This window comes from Hippichthys cyanospilos, chromosome 13 (assembly GCF_059441005.1).
Source record: "Hippichthys cyanospilos isolate Australia breed blue-spotted pipefish chromosome 13, RoL_Hcya_1.0, whole genome shotgun sequence".
NCBI classification, from domain to species: Eukaryota; Metazoa; Chordata; class Actinopteri; order Syngnathiformes; family Syngnathidae; genus Hippichthys; species Hippichthys cyanospilos.
Window position 1 is genome coordinate 918447 of NC_142381.1, and position 18373 is coordinate 936819.

The window sequence follows — 18373 nt, forward strand, 5'->3', positions numbered from 1 at the left end:
TTTGAACAATCAAATTTCCAAAATCCAGCTTTATTTCTCCTTTTCCGGTAAAGTTCCGTCAAAGTCGCAAGGTCCTCTCCGGGTTGATGCATTAGCATAGGTTTGCTTGCAAATAGCTACGGAATCCGTGATGAAAATGAAGGACCCCTCTTTGATGTAATGTAAGCATTGTGGCATTTGTGGTCATAATCGTTTGTGTTTCAATGACATGTTCGTGGTGGTTGTGAAGCAGCTGAAGTCCTCCACTATGGCGCATAAAGGTCACCCCATCTGTTCCGCCCCTTTGGCTGTCGCTCAGCAAAGTGTGTGCGTTGAAGATGGCATGTCCTGGATCAGCTGACTGCAGGTGACATGTCCCACTTGCGCCACTTTTCATGCAGTCAGACAAGCGAACTAGCTTTTTCCAAACTCATATTCCTACTTCCAGTATGTATTGTTTTGTAGTGATTTTTCATTACACATCACCAAGCAACATGGTCCAAAAAATGATAGCGTCCATTCATTATTTACACTACTTGATAAAAAGAAACCAAACTGTGTTGAAATGAGTTGAAGACTTTCATCTGAGTTTGGCTGAACAGTAGACGCTCACGTGTTATCATGGCTGTTTATCACGTGTTTGTGGCTCACGTGTTATCAGGTCGGTCATGTGACATTTGCAAGGTGAGCCACGACTGGCTGTTAGGGGATGTCGTTTTGATAACAGCTAAAGGCAACATGGCCGCCCCGTCTGATAGATAATAAAAAGTTGATTTTGCTGCATATTCCACAAATTCAAAACGGAATCAATTCAGTAGCAGCCCACTTAAAATGGATTTTTGACCAGTCAAAAGTAGAGGATGAGCTCAATGTTTCGTCCATAGCCGTGGTTGGCGGTGAATGGGTTCATTAGAATGCTGTGGGCCTATTGCGAAGTAATTTGGGGGGTTGACTTTCTATCATTGGAGCTATAAACAACTGCAGTCCTTATATGACAAATATGTTTATTGATTCAAGTAGCAACAATCCCAAAAATGTCTGTATTATTTGAAAATATCATCTGAAATATTCAAGCACACATTTACAGCAATGAAGAGTATTTATTGCTTCTTGGGTGTGCTGTAATCGGCTAAACAAATGACTATTAAGGCACATATGTTAAAGAGCAGCCAAGGCAAAGTATACATGGTGGAAATGTGCACTTGACTATTAATTACGGAAATCAGAAAGCATTAAGAGTACTTTTTGTCAAGATTTGACTTGATTTCCATGAGGATTGGGTGAGAAATCTCGCTAACGAGCCACTGAAAACGTTAACGGCGCCGTAGGACTTAACTGTTGTGAGTGGCTGTTCTTGCATTTGTTAGTCGGGTCCTTATAACACTGACGGCAAAAAGAGGTAGAAGAAAAACATCTATGAGATCCAATCAAATGTTACCTTTTCAAAAAGCACGGCGGAAGAGTGGTTAGCACGGCCGCCTCACAGTTCAGGGACCCGAGTTCAAATCCACCTCACTACGGCCTTCCTGTGTGGAGTTTGCATGTTCTCCCCGTGCCCGCGTGGGTTGACGCCGGCTGGGACCACGCTAAATTGTCCTCAGGTGTGATTGGGTGGTTTTAGATAGACACAGCCAGTTAATAAAAAATAAAGCTATTCAAATTAAAACACACAAAAAAAAAAATCGCAGTAATAAGCAAATAAGTTAGACATTGTGTAAAAATGCATCAGCTCAGCAATAAATACAGCAACTAAAAAGCATATTAACGGAATCATTCTTTTTGTGCCATTTGTGTCCTTCTCATGTTTGAGACTTTTACCAGGGATGTTCGATATCACTTTTTTTAGACCGATACCAGTACAGATACCAGTAGTACCATTAGTATATAAAAAAAAAGACATCATTTCAAAGAAAGATCTACTGTAATTCCCTATTAAGGCACATTTTGCATGGGTTCCTTCCAGTCTGCGCTCGGTGACCTTTCACCAGCGGTTCCCCATGGCGGACTGGCCGGCAGTTTGAAAACTCCTGTTCCTCAGGTGGCGCTTAACCTCCCGCAGCTCGGCCGGCCTGAGGCTCTGGTCCACGCCGGGCGCCGGCGCGTAGCTCAGCGGCGATACGATGTAGCCGTTGCGGTAAAGGCACACCTGCTTGCACAGCTCGAAGCAGGCGAAGAGGAGGCCGAAGTAGGGGACGATCTGGAAAAGACAAGGCAATGCGTCACATAACAAGCACGGGGCAATGCACCATGCCAGAAGTACCGTGTTTTCTGCACTATAAGGCGCACCCAAAAGCCTTGAACTTTTTGCAACATTTACAGTGCATAAACTGCACATTTTCATCTTCAATATTTACCTCTGCATTTTAGTTATAAATGTGTTTTTTTACGCTTTTTACAACCCTGTTTGAAATTTTGATATGCTATATATGCTCCAATTTGAAGACATTTTCATAGAAAATAAGGCACAACATTTTGTAAAAAATGTTGAAGGTGTGCCTTATAGTCTGATGCGCCTTGTAGTGCAGAAAATACGGTTAGTAAAAAAAGCACAAAGCTGGACTAGCGCGGGGCAGGAATGCGACTAGTCGTAAATAAGGACGGTAAATGGCAGCCAACAGAAATGGAATGCATTGGATATGACAGGATAAAGCAGGACGCCACGAGTAACTAATTAAGGAGGGAAAAACCAAAGAGGATAGTTCAAGAAACAAGTAGCCAATAGGATATAACTGAACAGTTAGAGATGATTGGATGGGACCCATAGGCCCTGAAAAAATAGGTAGCCTATAGGATAGAACTGGACCGGTGGAGACAAACCGGACCGAAAGTACAATGCAAGATGTTAGCAGTGAAAAATAAAGGAGAATAAAAAAGAAGAGGACAGGCCGAGATGTGACAAGCAGCGGCTAATGGAAGAGGACAAGACGAGACTTTTGCATTGGTACGAGCAGACGCGGGCACCTTGACATTTACGGCTGAAACGGGAGAGCGGGGCACGCCGTCCACCTCGCTCGTGATATTCCCGCTATTAATGACCGGCTCCTGCATTGTCTGTCGCGCTGGCGTAGCGGCACCCTTTCGCCTTCCTCTTGAGTATGGCGGACACTTCTATTCACGCAGGGCCTGCCTGAATAATACGCTTTCATTTTTGAGGCCCATTCTGACATTAGCGATGCTCATTTCACCTCTGAAAACTTTTGGGTTCCAGGGACTCGCGATTCTAAACAGCTATAGGTGCGGGACGCAGGGGCGCAGGCAAACCGGAGCGATGCATTAAGCGGGGTCAAATTGTGATCGGCGATGAAAGAGTCGCAGCCAGCCCAGTTGAAAAGAAAATCTCCCGGACGTCCGCAGCTGTCGATGGCAGCGTCCGAGTTGCGTGACGGTACCTTGATGGTGTTGGCTGTGAGGCCGCTCCAGAGCGAGAGGACGCCCTTATTTTTGACCACTTGTACGAAACAGTCGCCGACGCCGCCGAAATGCGGCAGGCGGGAACTCTGCGCCTGCCGAGGGAGCGACGGAGGGATGTTTAGCGGCCCATTCGTCATCCTGACCGGGCCCGATACGGCCGTCCGCTCGGGAGATATCTAGATAGCTAGTTAGCTTGGTAGCTAGCTAGCTAGCTAGTCAGACAGACAAACAGACAGACAGACAGTGCTAATCAGTAGCAAAGTCGCTAAATTTCTCCTATCTAGGTCCGCGCTTTCTTGAGAAATACGGCCCTAATCCCACAGAGGCTCGCGCAGCCACAGCCGAGTCCAACGCATCATCGATTCGCATGGGGCCGGAAAATCTCCCGGCCGTTAACCCCGCCGAACCCGGAAAAGAGCTTTTTATAGCCGGGAAATGGATGGCCTGGCCTCCCCGTCCGAGGTCATTAGCCGGATGAGAAACACGGCGCTTTTCATTAAGAAGCGGGCAAATGAGTCGCGACGGGCCCGCGTGGTAAAGTGTTTCGCGCCGCCGTCGGGGAACAAACACTTTTAGAAAGGGATTTATCCACATGCCACTAGTTCTGTTAAATGAAATTTAGGCGTGGACTTTCATTTTGTGTTTGCATTCCAGGAAAACGGAAGTGAAGCACTCTTCTTGGTTGCAATTTCTGGTTTACATTATGTGAACGGGGTCTGAAGATGAAAAAGTGTGGACACTTGGCCCTGACATCAATGTGCCCGTGCCAACAACAAAACTGAGGAGATATCTAACATATCCTTGCCAGAACATTATGGAAATGTCTCTTAAAAAAGAGAGAATTCTGATTCTGAGATAAGTGAGAATCCTACCAGTCTTTTTATTTCGCAGAATTTATCTCAGAACTTTGACTATTCTCAAAATTCTCACTGTAAAGGCGGAATTCTGAGAAAAGATCAGAATCCTAAAAGAAAAGGGAGCGATCTCGCCAAGGTCTTTTGTAATAATTCTGAGTGTAAAGAGAGAAATCTTAACTCTCGGAATCCAAAATTTTCACTCACTAGTCAGAATTCTGAGAATGAAGCCAGAATTCTCAGATTTAGACTAAGCTGTAACCTGTATAAACATTGTAAAAAGTAGTTAACTTTTTGAAGGTTAATTTAGGTATACTTGTAGATACTTAGGTATACGTTAGATGATAATTTGATTGAAAATTAGCGCGGTGGGGGGGGGGCGAAAGCTTTTCTCTTTCCTGGGAGGGGGCTTAGCAAAAAATTGTCTTGTCAAAAAAATGTCTTACTAGCGTGCACAGAGTGTACTTTTAGTCAGAGCTGAAGCTGGATCCGAAGGACTCCGAATACATGCTCAAATGGCACTTTGACACCCCACGTCAGGACCACGCGTGGCGCGCATAAAAGTGAATGGTCTGACCCGACGCCGTTAGCCGACGTCTATCTTTAGACGCATTATCTCAAGCTTGTACCGCGGAGCTGACATGCATTCGCATTCCCAGCTGCTGGCAGCTCATAATAATAGTACGCACGTGGAACCGGATGTAGTATTCTGTCCGGCGGGCCGCCATTTTTCCCTCGTGCCCTTGCAAACAAGTACAACAGAACCATATTCGTCCATGCGTCCATCAAGGTGCAAAATGGGACTTCCGGGGAGGGCTGTGAGAACATTAAGTGTAATAACTTTATTTCCCCTGCCCCCCTTTTATGCCTGAGACGTAACACAATGACAGCAGGGAAAGAAAACGGTTAACGGGGCCCAATTTGAACATTTTCAGTGCAGGACGTGTTCACTTTTGCTGTCTGCACTTTACACATTAATGATTGTTTCCTGGGCTATACAGTATATAGGACAATGAATTTACACAGTTAAACGTAAACAGACTCCTAATCGTTGTAGCAAAACGTGATTTCTTCAGCCTTGGACACTGTAAAGATATGCAAAATTCTTATGTTGCCCCCTTGTGGATTCTGAAATTTAATACAACAACTAAACTGAAGCATCGAATAAGCAGCCCTACCAATATGCAGGACCGAAAGGGCAAAAATTAAATAAATAAATGTTTCATTAAATAATTAAATAAAATTGTCGTTAATTAAATGTTTTATTAATAATAGAATATTTCATTAATTAAATGTGGAAAATATCAATGTTTCATTAAATGGATCGTAAATGAATTCAAACCAATGATAAATTTATGAAACTCTGCAATAAAGAATCGTGAAATAATGAAATTGATAATTATATACATGTTTATTTTCAAAATATAACCATTGGTAATTGGTAATATAATTAACAACACATTTAATGAATGATTTATTTAATTCCATACTGAATTAAACATGTATTTAATTAATGAAACATTTAAATAATTGGTGAAACATTTTATTCATTCATGACTATTTTATTTAATTATTTAATGGTCCGTTTATTTATTTTATTTTGGCACTTTCAGTCCTCCATACGTAAAATGATACCATGTTTTAAATGAGTTTTAAGGGCACGCTGCACACACACACACACACACACACACACACACACACACACACACACACACACACACACACTACATAGCCGAATGTTCCTTCGCTCGAGAGACTTACTTGCATCTTGCGTTTGACAGTCTCAAAAGGGTAGGAGAGCGTTTGTGCCACGCCTACTGCCAGGCAACCGTTGATGAAATTCTGCAGAGGCGAGAAGCGGAAAGGAGGCTCCCGCCACACTTTATCCACGTTGGCATAAACCACGTAGCATCCCACAGAGAAGGGAAATGCACCTGCAAACACGCACCCAGAGTGGCAAATGATCATTTTTGTTTAGGAATCAGTGACGTGGAAGATTTGGCGTCCGCTTACCCAAGACAGTGAGAGAAAAGCCCCTGTAGAGGGCGAGCAGGCCTTCAGTGCTGTGGATCTTGGCCAGCGTGTGAATCAGGCCCGCGTACGAAGGCTCCCTGCAGTTCTGGACGATCAGCCTGGTCTCGGCCACCTCCAGGGGGTACGTGGCAAGGGCGGCGGCCACGCCCGCCAGCCCGCCGGCCGCGATGGCCCTCGCCTGGGAGATGAAGCCCAATTCGTCCATGTGAAGGTGGACCATCCTGGACAGGTCACAAACAAAATGCTATTTAGCACTGAAATCATGCTTATTTCAGCATGACAAAAAACAATGTGTATTTTAATATACTGTAATTCTTTAATCTTGGGGGCTTTTGGCATAAGTATATTAATAAAATAAACACCTGCAAACTGGTTTGAATTGTGAAAAAAAAGCACCAGATTAAACAATAACACACACAGCATGTGCAGTAAGGGGAAGTGATGGTTTTGCGTTCTCAGAACAATGTGTACTTACTGCATTGCATGAGAGGGGTGATTGTATTTGGAATATCACGTGTTCTAGTTGACAGGTGAGCTATTCTCACTCCCCTATTTCTATTCACAACCCTGTTTATTTATCAGCCTAGTGCTTGCCAATCCATCACGTTTTGTCCTATAGTAACCTGAACTTCATTTTCCCCAATGCCCTGTCTAACAGGCGACGCGTCCGCAAGCCCCCATTTAAATTTAATCTAATTCAATTTAACAAACATGAAATCGTTAGATGTTTAATTCGTCGATCACTATCGCAAGTAATGTTCCTTTTCGTAATACAGTATTCCTTCGCACCGGTAAAAAAAAAAAAAAAAAAAAAAAAAAAAAAAAAAAAAAAAACACCTGCTAGACTAAATCCAGGGCAAACTTTTTGCGTGACTGGGTTTAAATATCGGCCGAGAAAGCGAAGTCCTGATTGGCTGGGAAAAACAGGAGCTCAGAAAACAGGAAGTAGAACATTAACGTCAAAACAAATGACTTATTTAAAAATTCTATGATTTTAATCCAATTAGATGAATCGCAACTACGAAACCAACACAAATAGTCAGTCCTAGATCCGACGCGTGCAGTCAGCGACTTAAAAATTGTCATGTAAACTGTTGGCACTTACTTTCTGTAGGTTGTCAAGTGGACCGCGGTGTAGGGAAACAAGCGAAGGCAAGAGACGAGATTGCCCTTCCAAAAGCCTCCGAGTCCTTCATTGCGATAGATGAGGAAAAAGCTGTGCCCGAAACCTTTTTTACAGTGAAAAGTTCCCACCTGACTTTTAATTTTCACCACTTCCAGAGGCGACGTTGCGCTCTTACTGAATACACCGGCAAAGGCGACGCACGAGAAGCTTTGCGAACTTGTCAGCCTGTTGTCCTTTTTCACCGTGGCCATCACTTGACAGCTTGGTCTTAAGAAAACAACGAAAAACGGCCTCCGATTGTACGAACGCTTTGTTTACCCGGTTTAGAAGACATCGGGTATCTATTTGCGGAGCCCGCTGGCCTGGGCGGATCCCTGTCATCCAACCACTGTGATGACGTCAATATCACCGGATGCGAAGTGGCATTAAAGATGCGCCAGTGGGCGCCATGCGGCAACGTATGCATCGCTGTTAGCTGACTTAAGATTGCTCCTCTTCATTTTTACATTTGTATTTGTACATTTTAAATTAAAATTCTATAATTGTTTATAAGCATCAGAGTCAATACATTTAAAATCCGATTTTGATTCCAACGATATTTTTATTATGATTTTTTTTGTTTATTATCGATGCTGTTCATACTGACAGTTGTTTAGAATCGTTTTGATTTATATCTATGTAAAATTCTGAAGTTAAAGGTGAGAGAATATTAATTTTTAATGAGGTGAAGATGAATCTAACGTCTAATAATTAATCTAATTTTAAAATGCGTTTCACCAGTGCATACAGTACTAACCTCTAGTAAGGCCTCCACCCCACTAGATGTCAGTAGCGTCCTGTCACGTATCTACAAAATGTGGAAGGTTTTGCTGCATTGTGAGTTTTACACAACAGTACAGTGGTAAAAATCTAGTTATATTTGACAGCTAAGACTGAAAATGTCACGTAAAGCACAAAATGACATTACAATCAAGGTTTAATAAAGGTGAAGGTGCGTTTAAATCTGTTTGAATGATTTCCTATTTGGGAGTGAAATAGCTTTTGATTCTGCCTATGGCTTCAAATGAGATATTTGCAACACTGTGTATTTATCAGCAGGGATTAGCGGTCTTGTTTGTTTGCTTTCTCCGCATCTTTGGCAAGCGTCACCACCTTCTTCTGTCCACGCCACTTGGCCCCCTCCACAAAAGACTTGTGGAATCACCGGAGGAAATGAGAGGCGGGGCACCTCGGCTGGCCCTTTGACCGCCTGCTGGGTGGTGGATGCTTGTAATTCTGAATTTAGAAACGGGAATCCTCATCCACCGGAAATGGGTGCGCTGGATGCCCGAGCAACAAGTGCAGGCGGGATGGGGCCGCTGCATGCGCATAAGTCTTCTGAAGGTCCTGAATAAAATATGTCGAGAGATACCACTACAAACGTACAGTACAGTAGTACTCGTTCCCGTTATTGAAAAAAGAATCACCGTCTTAGCCAATCAGACTGAACTGTGCCCTCGCTCATTTATACGGAATGGAATTAGGCGGCGGGCTTCCTGTATGTATGTGGCGCCTGTTAAATGAGCACTTCCCCAGTGCGGGAGCAGGCTGCGGCGGGCCTTTGTGTCCTCCGGGAGCGGCACGTCGCTCAGGCCCACCCGGCATTGTCATTCTCCGCAGGGCATGCGCAAGCCCACCCCCTTGATGTCTCGCTTTGAAGTGCGCTACTCCACAGCTTCATTCGATCCATCGCTCTGTCGACCCGTCGGCCATTACTGAAAACACTTGTTCAAGTACTCGTGCCACTTTTGGCCTGCTCGTATTTGATTGAAACTTAGCAGGTGTGTTGCACCGGTATGCTACTATGCATTGAAAGGTGTCGACACGAGTGGCCTCCCCGTCCTTCTTTTGCAGCTCAAGGTCCATTAGTGCTTGGTCCTGACTAGTAAGACGTCTTAGTAAATACAAGTGAGGACAAAGCGTGTACTGGTTGTCAGTTGTCCTCTCTAGTGAGACATTTCCACACACTGGGAGAAAAATCTATTATTAGGCTTACTAGTACGCAATTGACCGTCAGATGACATAGCGTAGCCCACTGGTAACTTGATTTTTTTTTAAAGACAAGTTGCAAGTTCGGTATTTTAGCCAGAAACTCAATCAGCATTTAGCGGGCCACATAAAATGATGTGGTGGGCCAGATCTGGCCCCCGGGCCTTGAGTTTGACACCTGTGCACTAGAGGGAGCGTGACCCTTTTGACATTGGAATAAATGCTCAAGCAGGGAAAGCTTTCAGTTCCAGTATTGGCCACGAGAGGGCGCCTGGTACCACAAAGCCCGGTTCCGAGGGCGGGGGATGCCTTGGCCCGCTGTCATCCTTGCAGACTGGTGCCAGGATCACAGAAGGCCGCAATAAAATTCTCACCTCATTATCTGAGACAGTCACATCACAGGCTTGCGTTGAAGGGGGAGGGGCCGAATGAAGAAAGGCTGGGGGGGGGGGGGTGACAGAGGAACAGGCACGGTGACACCACGGTCCGTTTGTGTGTCTTCTTCTGGGGGTGGTGCGCTGGCGAATGAAGCATAAGCACAATTGATGTTGACACCTTTGCCAACACCCCCCCTCCCCAACAATCTTCCCGGCTCACTTCGCAGGAACGGGAGACATGTTATGCAAAAGAGAGGACTTTTCAATACGGTTTCTGTGAAAGGCCGTCGAGCTCGGCTATGATTAGTCAATGTGATTTTGCACCTCATTAGGGCCGACGCTTATTTTCAACTAATACGGTCATTCCGGGCCGTGGGAAATTAGCCAACTTCACTTCATTGGGACAATAGTGCTTGATCACAAAAAAAGGTATCTTTTTTTTCACTTATCTATGCCAGCAGCGTATAGCGACGAGGAATAAGCCAAATTTCCGCGCCAGTATTCACCATTCTGATGAATTTCGTTTTTTTTAAAACTCTGGTATGTAACATTTCGGTCAATTTCTTGTCTGGAAATTGCGTCACTATTGGCAGTGCACAGCAGTATAAAACTTAACAAAATAGAAGACTTGTGTTTTGCAAAAAGGTCACTATAAACCATTATAGTAACAAGTTCCTTTATATTCCAAGTAATTTGCTTTTAATTTGAAAATACAAATGCACTGTTGCATTAAAAATCATTACTTTAAATTTGCTCATGCAAACTCCTCAAGTGCCTTCACGGAAGCCTCAATTGAGAACTGCTGCCTTAAAATTGTCACGTTCTGTTGGGTGTTTTCATTGTTTTTTTTTTTGGTTATGTGTTTACATTGGGGTTTTTGCTCATTTTTGTTTTGGAGTTCTTGTTCTGAGATCATTTGTTTCCACCTGTCTGAGTGTACCTGCCCTCTGTGTGTTGTCCAATCAGCTTCCCCTGCCTTTTATTTCTGTCCAGCTGTTTCCTGTTTTCTTATTAGTGTGCAGTTTATTTAATTCCCAGTTTGTTTCCAGTTAGTTGTGGGGTCTTTGTGTATCTCTACCGTTGTTTTCCCAGAGTCGGCTCGTTTCACATGTCTTTTATGTCCTTTGTTTTCCTATGCAGTTAGTTTAAACTTTTTGGGCCTTTTTCATATTAAACTATTGTTTATAGAGTTCACCTTGCTTCCTGCATTTGGGTCCACTACCTCAGACACATAACTCACCAGCATGCCCAGTCGTGACAAATATAAGACCGGTACGGGCCCATGAGCAATGCCTGGTATCGGTTGCTCGCCTATCCCTGTTTTTGGAGAATATCTGGCAGGGCTGCAACAAACACAAAGTTCAGTTGAGGTCAATGGCCACTTTCTACCACATTGCCTCTGGTACCTCTTGTTTACAAACATTGCGAAACGTCAATGGTGACAGGCAGAACACTTAAATGATGTCCCACTAGATGGCAGAAGGTTCATGCCTTTTGTTTTGCTTTAGTGGAGCGCTTTGAGATTTTTTTTTACCCCCCAAAGTAAAATGCGTGCCTTGGCTCAATAAAAGTCGGGAGAGTGCACTAACATACAGAGCCCAAAAACAAGTTTGAGCTGTAAATCCTAGTGAGGAGTGACGCATCACCTATTTAGCAGGATGTAGATAACCAGGAGGCCCATTGTCTACCAGGATGCTTTGGAGAACCCGTGGCAGCTGGTGTCCCCCCCACCCCCCACCGTCTCTTATCTGGCCATGTACAGCCAATAAATCAATATCAAATCTAAAGAAACAGGAAGCCAGATGGCCTTCCCGCAAGCGGGTCGCTCTCAGGGCCCGCTCGGCTACTGTACCGGCGGGCCGACGCTCGGCGCTGGGCCTCCCTTTGAAGGCATACACATGCGAGCGGCGGCCCCATGAATGACTAAAGGGAACAAATAAGCTATTACGACTCTCCTCAAATCAGTGTTTGTGTTTCCATCCACATCAAAGGGAGCCCGCGGCCCGTTTGATATGCGGCCCCCGCACCTTGATCCGACCGGCGGACAGGTACCGGGGAGGAGCAGCCCATTGACGAGGAGAGAGAGAGGGTCACGCGGTCCCGCCTGGAGGGCGCTTGACCCAGACGAGGGGTCTGCCGCTGTCTCTGCTTCTCTAGGGGGCCGTAGCTCCTTGCGCCAATCTCCAGACACCTTCTTGATTGTCACTGAAGATAATTTAACCGTCCTGCGAGGGAAATTCAATTCTCACGGCAGCAATATCCACATTTGTATTCAAATGAAGGCTAATGGCTATCCAAGTCAAACTAGTTCAAAAGGCAGCAAGAATTTCAACAACATGACCAATCGCCAACAAATATGGCAGAAAAAAAAATCTGAAATGTAACTTAATGGTTCGATTCAGTTCAATTAGTTGGCCTGTACCTTCTGGATTTCACTCCTGTGATTCAGGAGCTGCTGTAATATTAGTCGACTTTTGCAGAGGAGAAAGAATGTATACCTATGGGTAATGACATAGCTGACGTATCTGTCCACGTGTATTGCACAACCATTTGTGTTCAAATATCAGGTACCTTAATCTGTAGTTTGCAAACTTTTTTCAAAAATAAGTGATTTTTTTTTTCCGGCCAATGACCCCCTAACAAACTCAAAGGATTAAAACAATGAAATACTGAAAACAGAGTGCTGTGACGTCCCAGTCTGATTTATTCAACTTTAGAACTACTTTTATAATGGCACCTCGAGGCATATTTTATTGAGGGACTCCAGAAGATAACGTGTTTTATTTCTGGCGGTTTAGGTTCAAATTCTCTCAATCGTCGCCGGATGATGATCTTAATAACTAATATACTGACAGTGACAGCGAAATATGTCAAAATTCAATCATTACCGGGCTGGCAGTGAATGTGTTAACTCATTCACTGCCATTGACGGGGTATGCCATCAAAAAACAATCTTTAATGGGCTGGCAATGAAACAAAACATTTTTTTTTTTTTACTTTGCAAAGCAAGGTTCACCATTTTTGCCTCTTTCCCTTATTATTTAAAAATGTCCGGTTATTAATGAAGGGGTAGAAAATAAAACAAGCTTTTTGTCAATCAAAATAATTGACAGATTAATCTATGACTAAAAAAAAAAAAATTAGTTGCAGCACATATGCACAGCGTAGTAAGATGCAAAGTATCGACTCTGTATAAAGTCTGCAAAAAGTACAGTATGACATTAGCGCACATCCGAGGCCCTCGTGATTTTTTGGGATAATGGCCGTATTATCGCACACAAGCATTTACCGCACCTCCACAGTGATCTTGCTATATAAATGAATAGCGAACAGTATATTTATTTGAGGCGCGACAAAGGGACAGTACGAAGCGGAGGCCCGCTCAGCCGAAAGGTCACCTAGCTTTAAAGAGGTCCCGCCAGACTGATCCAGGTCTGAGTGGAGGCCAGGGGTCAGGTTAAACAGTAGTTTGATTGAATGGCTGTTCACAGGCCAGTGTGAAATGCCAGCTCCATTGCAATGTGGGAGAGGGGAAAGGGGGGGGGCCCTGGCCTTTGTGTGGCCCGTGCTCCTAAAGGTCTCTGAGCGAGCACGCGGCCATTGTTAGCGGGCCAGGCAGCCGGCCCCTCTCAGACTCTCCTTTGGCCTGCTTTGTCTCCGGCGGCGTGAGCGTTTCCTTCATCCAGGTCAGGGCAGGGTCGTGACTTTGGACGCCGTATTGCCTTGTCTGTCTGACTCGGGAAGAGATATTCCCTTCTGGCCCAAGATACAGTCTAGTGTAGGCGTTCTCAAACTTTTTGCAGCGAGGGACCCCTTTGAGAAAGCAAATTTTGCAAGGATCTGCATTGCAAATGTTTGCGAAAGAAAACAAACCAAAAAAATTAAGCCAAACGTAAGTGCCCTTTTTATTCGCCAACAGATGCAATTTTCAATTCGTTTAACTTTTCAGCTATACTGAAGTTTAGAAAATAAAAATTGCCCCCAAATTTGACTCGATTTAGATGTTGTCCAACGAGTGTTAACAAGTGTTATCGCAGCTTCGTTAAAAAATACAACTGGTTGAAAGAGGAAGTCAACCCCTGAAATTTTCTTTACAAAAATATCCCCGGTGTTGGACAACATGCTTGTAGTTACAGTATGTACACAGTGAAGGCAATGACGTGTAAGTCAAAGCGCAGTAGATGACAATAACGATCCAAAGAGCGACGCATGTCTCACTTTTTCCACTCGGCGAGTGCGTAAAAGCCAGCGCGGCACGCATAAAGCCGAGATAACCTCCGTGTTGCCCCAGAGTGTCCAAGTGATGCAAGAAGAGTGGCCGGCACCCCCAGGCCGGACCTGTCTTATCACAGCTGGCCCGCGGCGCTGATAAGGAAAGGAAAGGCCAAAGGGCCATAAGAAACGGCGCGCACGGCTCGGGTCAACAGTGTGAGCAGGCTGGACTTAAAGGGGACAAGAATATTATCTGATAAGCATCAGCCGGCTCTTTTGATGTGACGAGGGCCGATCCCGGGCTACGGGGTGTCATGCTGGGCGGACGAGCGCAACGACGCGGCAGGTACAAACAAGCCGGCCCTTGAAGATAAAGTGGGCCTGAGCAAATTGACACAGAGGAAGCTACGCCGAGGGATTTGTTGTCTCTGGGATGGCACGCCAAGAGTTGCATCCTCCAGAAGGGGTGACCCCCCCCCACACACACACACACCGTTACACAGCGTGGCTTAGTGAGCGCGTGCTTCAATGTCACGCTCAGGTCTGCTGATGAGAAGCCATCATGCGGAGGCCAGACGGGGCCTCGGGGCTGCGCGGGCAGGCCGTGGCCTGAGCTAAATGGCTGCACGGCCTCCCCAGGGCTAGATACTAGTCTGTCGTTTTTTGTTTTTTTTTCATACCGCCGGTGGCCAGAGGGATGGGGCAGGGAGGGGCGTGTACTTTCCACTTAGCAACAGTTGCCCAAAAGAGCAGATGCTATGCTTACAAAAACAAGCCCTCAATTAATTATTAGTTAAAGCAGAAAATGCAGATGTATGTGTCTCTGCGTAATGATAAACACTGCCGAGTAAGTTTGATGGTCTCAAAATCAACGTAGGTGATTGCCAACACCTTCTCTTTCAAGAACAATATGAATTCCTTTCAAATCAAACTGCATTGTATTTATCACTAATATGGGAGAAACCCTCCAACCGCTTTTTACTTTGTTTATAATCATTATTACAATTCTGTACTGCTAATGTTTTTTTTTTTATGTATTCCATTCTTCATTTTGGAAGCTGCAGTGGTACAGTGGTAATTTTGTGACTCTTTCATAAGTGCAGCTGTTTCTTCCATATGTTTTTCCAAGTGACCCCAGTCGTGGGAAGCGTGGAAGGTTGCCCTAGGCTGTTCCTCAGCCCACCTTCCGAGATCCTTGCCAACTTGTTCAAGCGCATGTCTAAGGGCAAAAGGAGACAAGTCAAGCGGTCTTTTCCTCTCCAAAGTGCATCAAAGTCCGACGAAAAAATAATTCATGCAGCCTCATTATTGGCCACAAAGAGGCAATTATGGCAAAAGCGCATTTTTGCGATGTTCCGCGCAAACGCTCTGAAACGGATGCATACGATAACGAATTAGGGGTGTATAAAATCATTTTAAGCCCTGTACATGTCATGATATGACTTCACATTCAGATTATTGTTATTCCAACACAGATATGTGGAAAAAAATTGGTCTGTTTTAAGTTATGCGGTTATAAATCGACCCTCCTAATATGGGGGATGAAAATGAGGGGGAAAAAAAAACTTCGTACTCTGAGAAATACGGTAGTTCTTAGGAGAACTCGTTTCTATTTTGATCATGCGAGGCAGCTGCCGAGGTGACAATTCTTCATGAAAACCAAGCGCAAGGTAGCTGTCCAAAAATAGATGATGGGTCATCGGCATTGCTAGGCTCCGCCCCCTCGCAGGCACACAGGTCAGTTCATAGGAAAAGCAGCTCAATTGATGCTAAGCTGCTGCGGCAGCACATCAAAGAGTGCAGCTGGCCACGTTGGTGCGACTTTCTCTCCTCCCTGGCTCCTGAGGAACTGGGTTGTGTCGAGGATGTTTACCCATCCCGGCAAAGACAAACAACGGCTCTCTTGTTTGGAGGCGTACACGCTGCTTGTGTGTGTGCGTGCCGGCGAGACCCAGGATGCGTCAGGATGTGGCGTATTGTTAGCTCCGTGTTTGTCTTGTCTCGGGGTCCTTTCACCCCACTTCCAAGTTTCCCAGCTGTGGCTGGTCAAACCTGATGTCCACAAGCTCTCTTTGCCACAAAGACAACAGATTGATGTGCGCAAAAGACACAGATCTCATTGGGATCAGAAATGGCCACAGGTGGCAAAAGGGCCCGAGATCCCAATTGGCCAACCGAGACCGTTGCTTTTTCCTCCGTGTCTTTTTGCTGTATCAGCAGAGAAGGGATGAATGATTTTCGGAAAGAATTCGATTGCGGTTGATTGAATTTGCCCCAAATCAAAACTATTCTGAACTAAAAACTAAGGTTTCGTGAGGAAGGTGATTCTTTTTAAAAAATTTTAAAAGCCTGCCTAAAATTCTGATGTATGCAATTGCCATCATGTGTAACAATGTATTCATATGTACTATTTTTTTCCCCATACTTTTGCTCGAGACTTCATTGCTTAAAAACAGAGACTGTTCTTTATTCCTTTAGTACAGGGGTGTCAAATTTATTATTGTCGCCGGCCGTTTTGTAGGTCCAACTTCCCTCATTGGGTCGATAATTAGGACTTGGTTTAATTTGATTTAACTTGATTTGATTTTTTGTTGAAGTTACTGCAACGAAACTACCCAAAATATATTGCAGAATCTCAACTTTATTAGAATAGAATTTCACATTAATTCTCTGTTTCTTTTCATTAAATTCTGCAATTTATGTTTGCATATCTTATTTTTCTTTTTTTTCTGTGCTGCTGTAGAGCAAGTTAGCTTAGCGCCTAGTGTTGCAACAGTTGCAAAAGAAAACGCTATATTGTTCAGCCCTACTGCAGAGGTTGAAAAAGTACAAAGCCTATTTTGGCAGTTTTAGAATGTACAGATATGCATTCAAATTTGTAGAGCCTACAAATTGAAAGTCATTGAAAAAATATATTCGTGGAGCTGGATCATATTTTATTTTTCCCAAAGAGGATTTTGTAAAACTGGGGCAAAAGGTATTCCCTGATAATGAAAAAGGTTCCTTCCTACTGTTTAGGTGGGCAACAGTACCTCATCTACCCACAAGGGGGGAGCGTTTCTCAACAATACACCGAGAGGCCTCATATTTCACACCTTGTGCACATTTATTACATGCCAGCATACTGTCAACTTGTAGTTAGCCCTGTTTTTTTTGCCATAAAACCACAACCTTTCGTCATAAAAGCTGGCACGCAAGCACAAAATGTGATTTATTTGGGGTTGTTTCAGGCTATTTTGAGGGCTACGCTAATTTTATATGGTGCTCTTGAAAAGGCATCTTTGCTTTAAGAACAGGTTTACAGAGATTTTGTAGATGGTTACAAATTCATGAAATGGGTAAGGCAAGTTGAGACCGAATGTTTTATTGGTTTTACACAACTAACAACGACGTTTTACACTTACTAAAACCAATGGTTAGCTTCTTTTTTTAATTTTTGACATCTGCGAATGAGTTAATTCTCCCTCAATGATTCTCTTGTGTGTTTTATGCACAAAAATTTGTAAGTGAAAATATTGCTCCTGTGCCTTTTCAATTTTGCTTCACGGGATGAATAAAGTATAGCACGGCATTTTTGTTATGTGCGTTTTCTATCAGGAATAATATCATTCTATGTTATTGTATTAAAATACAGACAGCAATGACATAATTAAACAGTAAGACTTAAAAGACTTTTAGTCACGGTAATGCCGTTTTGCACACCTGTCATAACTGCTTGAAATTGAGAAATTTTTGGTGTTCTGAAAGAAATGGCGGCAAGAGCAATTTCTCTGGGAGGGGGTTGGTATGTTTGATTGGGGGGGGGACTAGTGCGACACATGAACGGTGTAAAGTACGGTACCCCCTGCAGAATGGAAGGGAAGTCCTCGTGTCATAAAACCTCCTCTCTGTGAAAGCCAGTTCCCCCTGTGACGATTTACTGCCGTGGAAGGGAAAGCTCCAAGACAAAGCGACATTTGATTTGCTGATGCCAGCTCGTAGGACCAGACACCCGCTGGTGACAATACAGATAAGTACAGGAAGTGGGGCCACAGGGCCCACGCAACGAGCGCTCATTGATTTCAATGTTGACATGCTAATAGCTAATAGGAAGCTATTAGGGGCAAGGATTCACGGTCTCTTCTAATGTACAGCTGCCCCGAGAAGACCATTGATAGGTTCCAAACCAGTTCTAAAAAGAGCTCGTCACTTGATGGCGCATTGTGATTTCCTTGGAATGACCTAAGTCACAACTAAATTCTTGAGTAGTGACCAGTGAAAGTGTCAGCATGGTGTATTTTGGGCCACGTTACTTTTTTACTCAGATAAGGGTCCAGGCCTGTTTGTAACAAAACGTGTGTTGATCATAGAAG

The 18373-nt window shown here is 44.2% G+C and overlaps 1 protein-coding gene across 3 annotated transcripts; it reads right to left on the reverse strand.

Annotated features, from left to right (window-relative positions):
• Positions 1-966: 966 nt before the first annotated feature.
• slc25a43 (solute carrier family 25 member 43) lies at positions 967-11157 on the reverse strand. 3 transcript variants are annotated; one of them, XM_088432259.1, is made up of 6 exons: positions 11050-11143; positions 7384-9950; positions 6258-6499; positions 6006-6178; positions 3369-3482; positions 967-2176 (listed from the first exon to the last, which is right to left on the reverse strand). In XM_088432259.1, exons 2-6 carry the CDS (start codon positions 7653-7655, stop codon positions 1961-1963), a joined length of 1017 nt encoding a protein of 338 aa, XP_088288385.1. In that variant the 5' UTR covers positions 7656-9950; positions 11050-11143; the 3' UTR covers positions 967-1960. The 3 variants fall into 3 exon arrangements, with proteins under 3 accessions (XP_088288385.1, XP_088288386.1, XP_088288389.1); XM_088432260.1 differs by lacking the exon at positions 3369-3482 and having other exon boundaries at positions 11050-11145; XM_088432263.1 differs by lacking the exons at positions 967-2176; positions 3369-3482 and adding an exon at positions 3498-5060 and having other exon boundaries at positions 11050-11157.
• Positions 11158-18373: the final 7216 nt, after the last annotated feature.

Excerpts from the sequence above, each read along its gene's own strand:
- slc25a43 (XM_088432259.1), bottom strand. The coding sequence starts at position 7,655 with ATGGCCACGGTGAAAAAGGACAACAGGCTGACAAGTTCGCAAAGCTTC. Across the intron at positions 6,500-7,383 it reads CACTTGACAACCTACAGAAA|GATGGTCCACCTTCACATGG; the intron begins GTAAGTGCCAAC and ends TGACCTGTCCAG. Across the intron at positions 6,179-6,257 it reads CTTTTCTCTCACTGTCTTGG|GTGCATTTCCCTTCTCTGTG; the intron begins GTAAGCGGACGC and ends GCGTGTTTGCAG.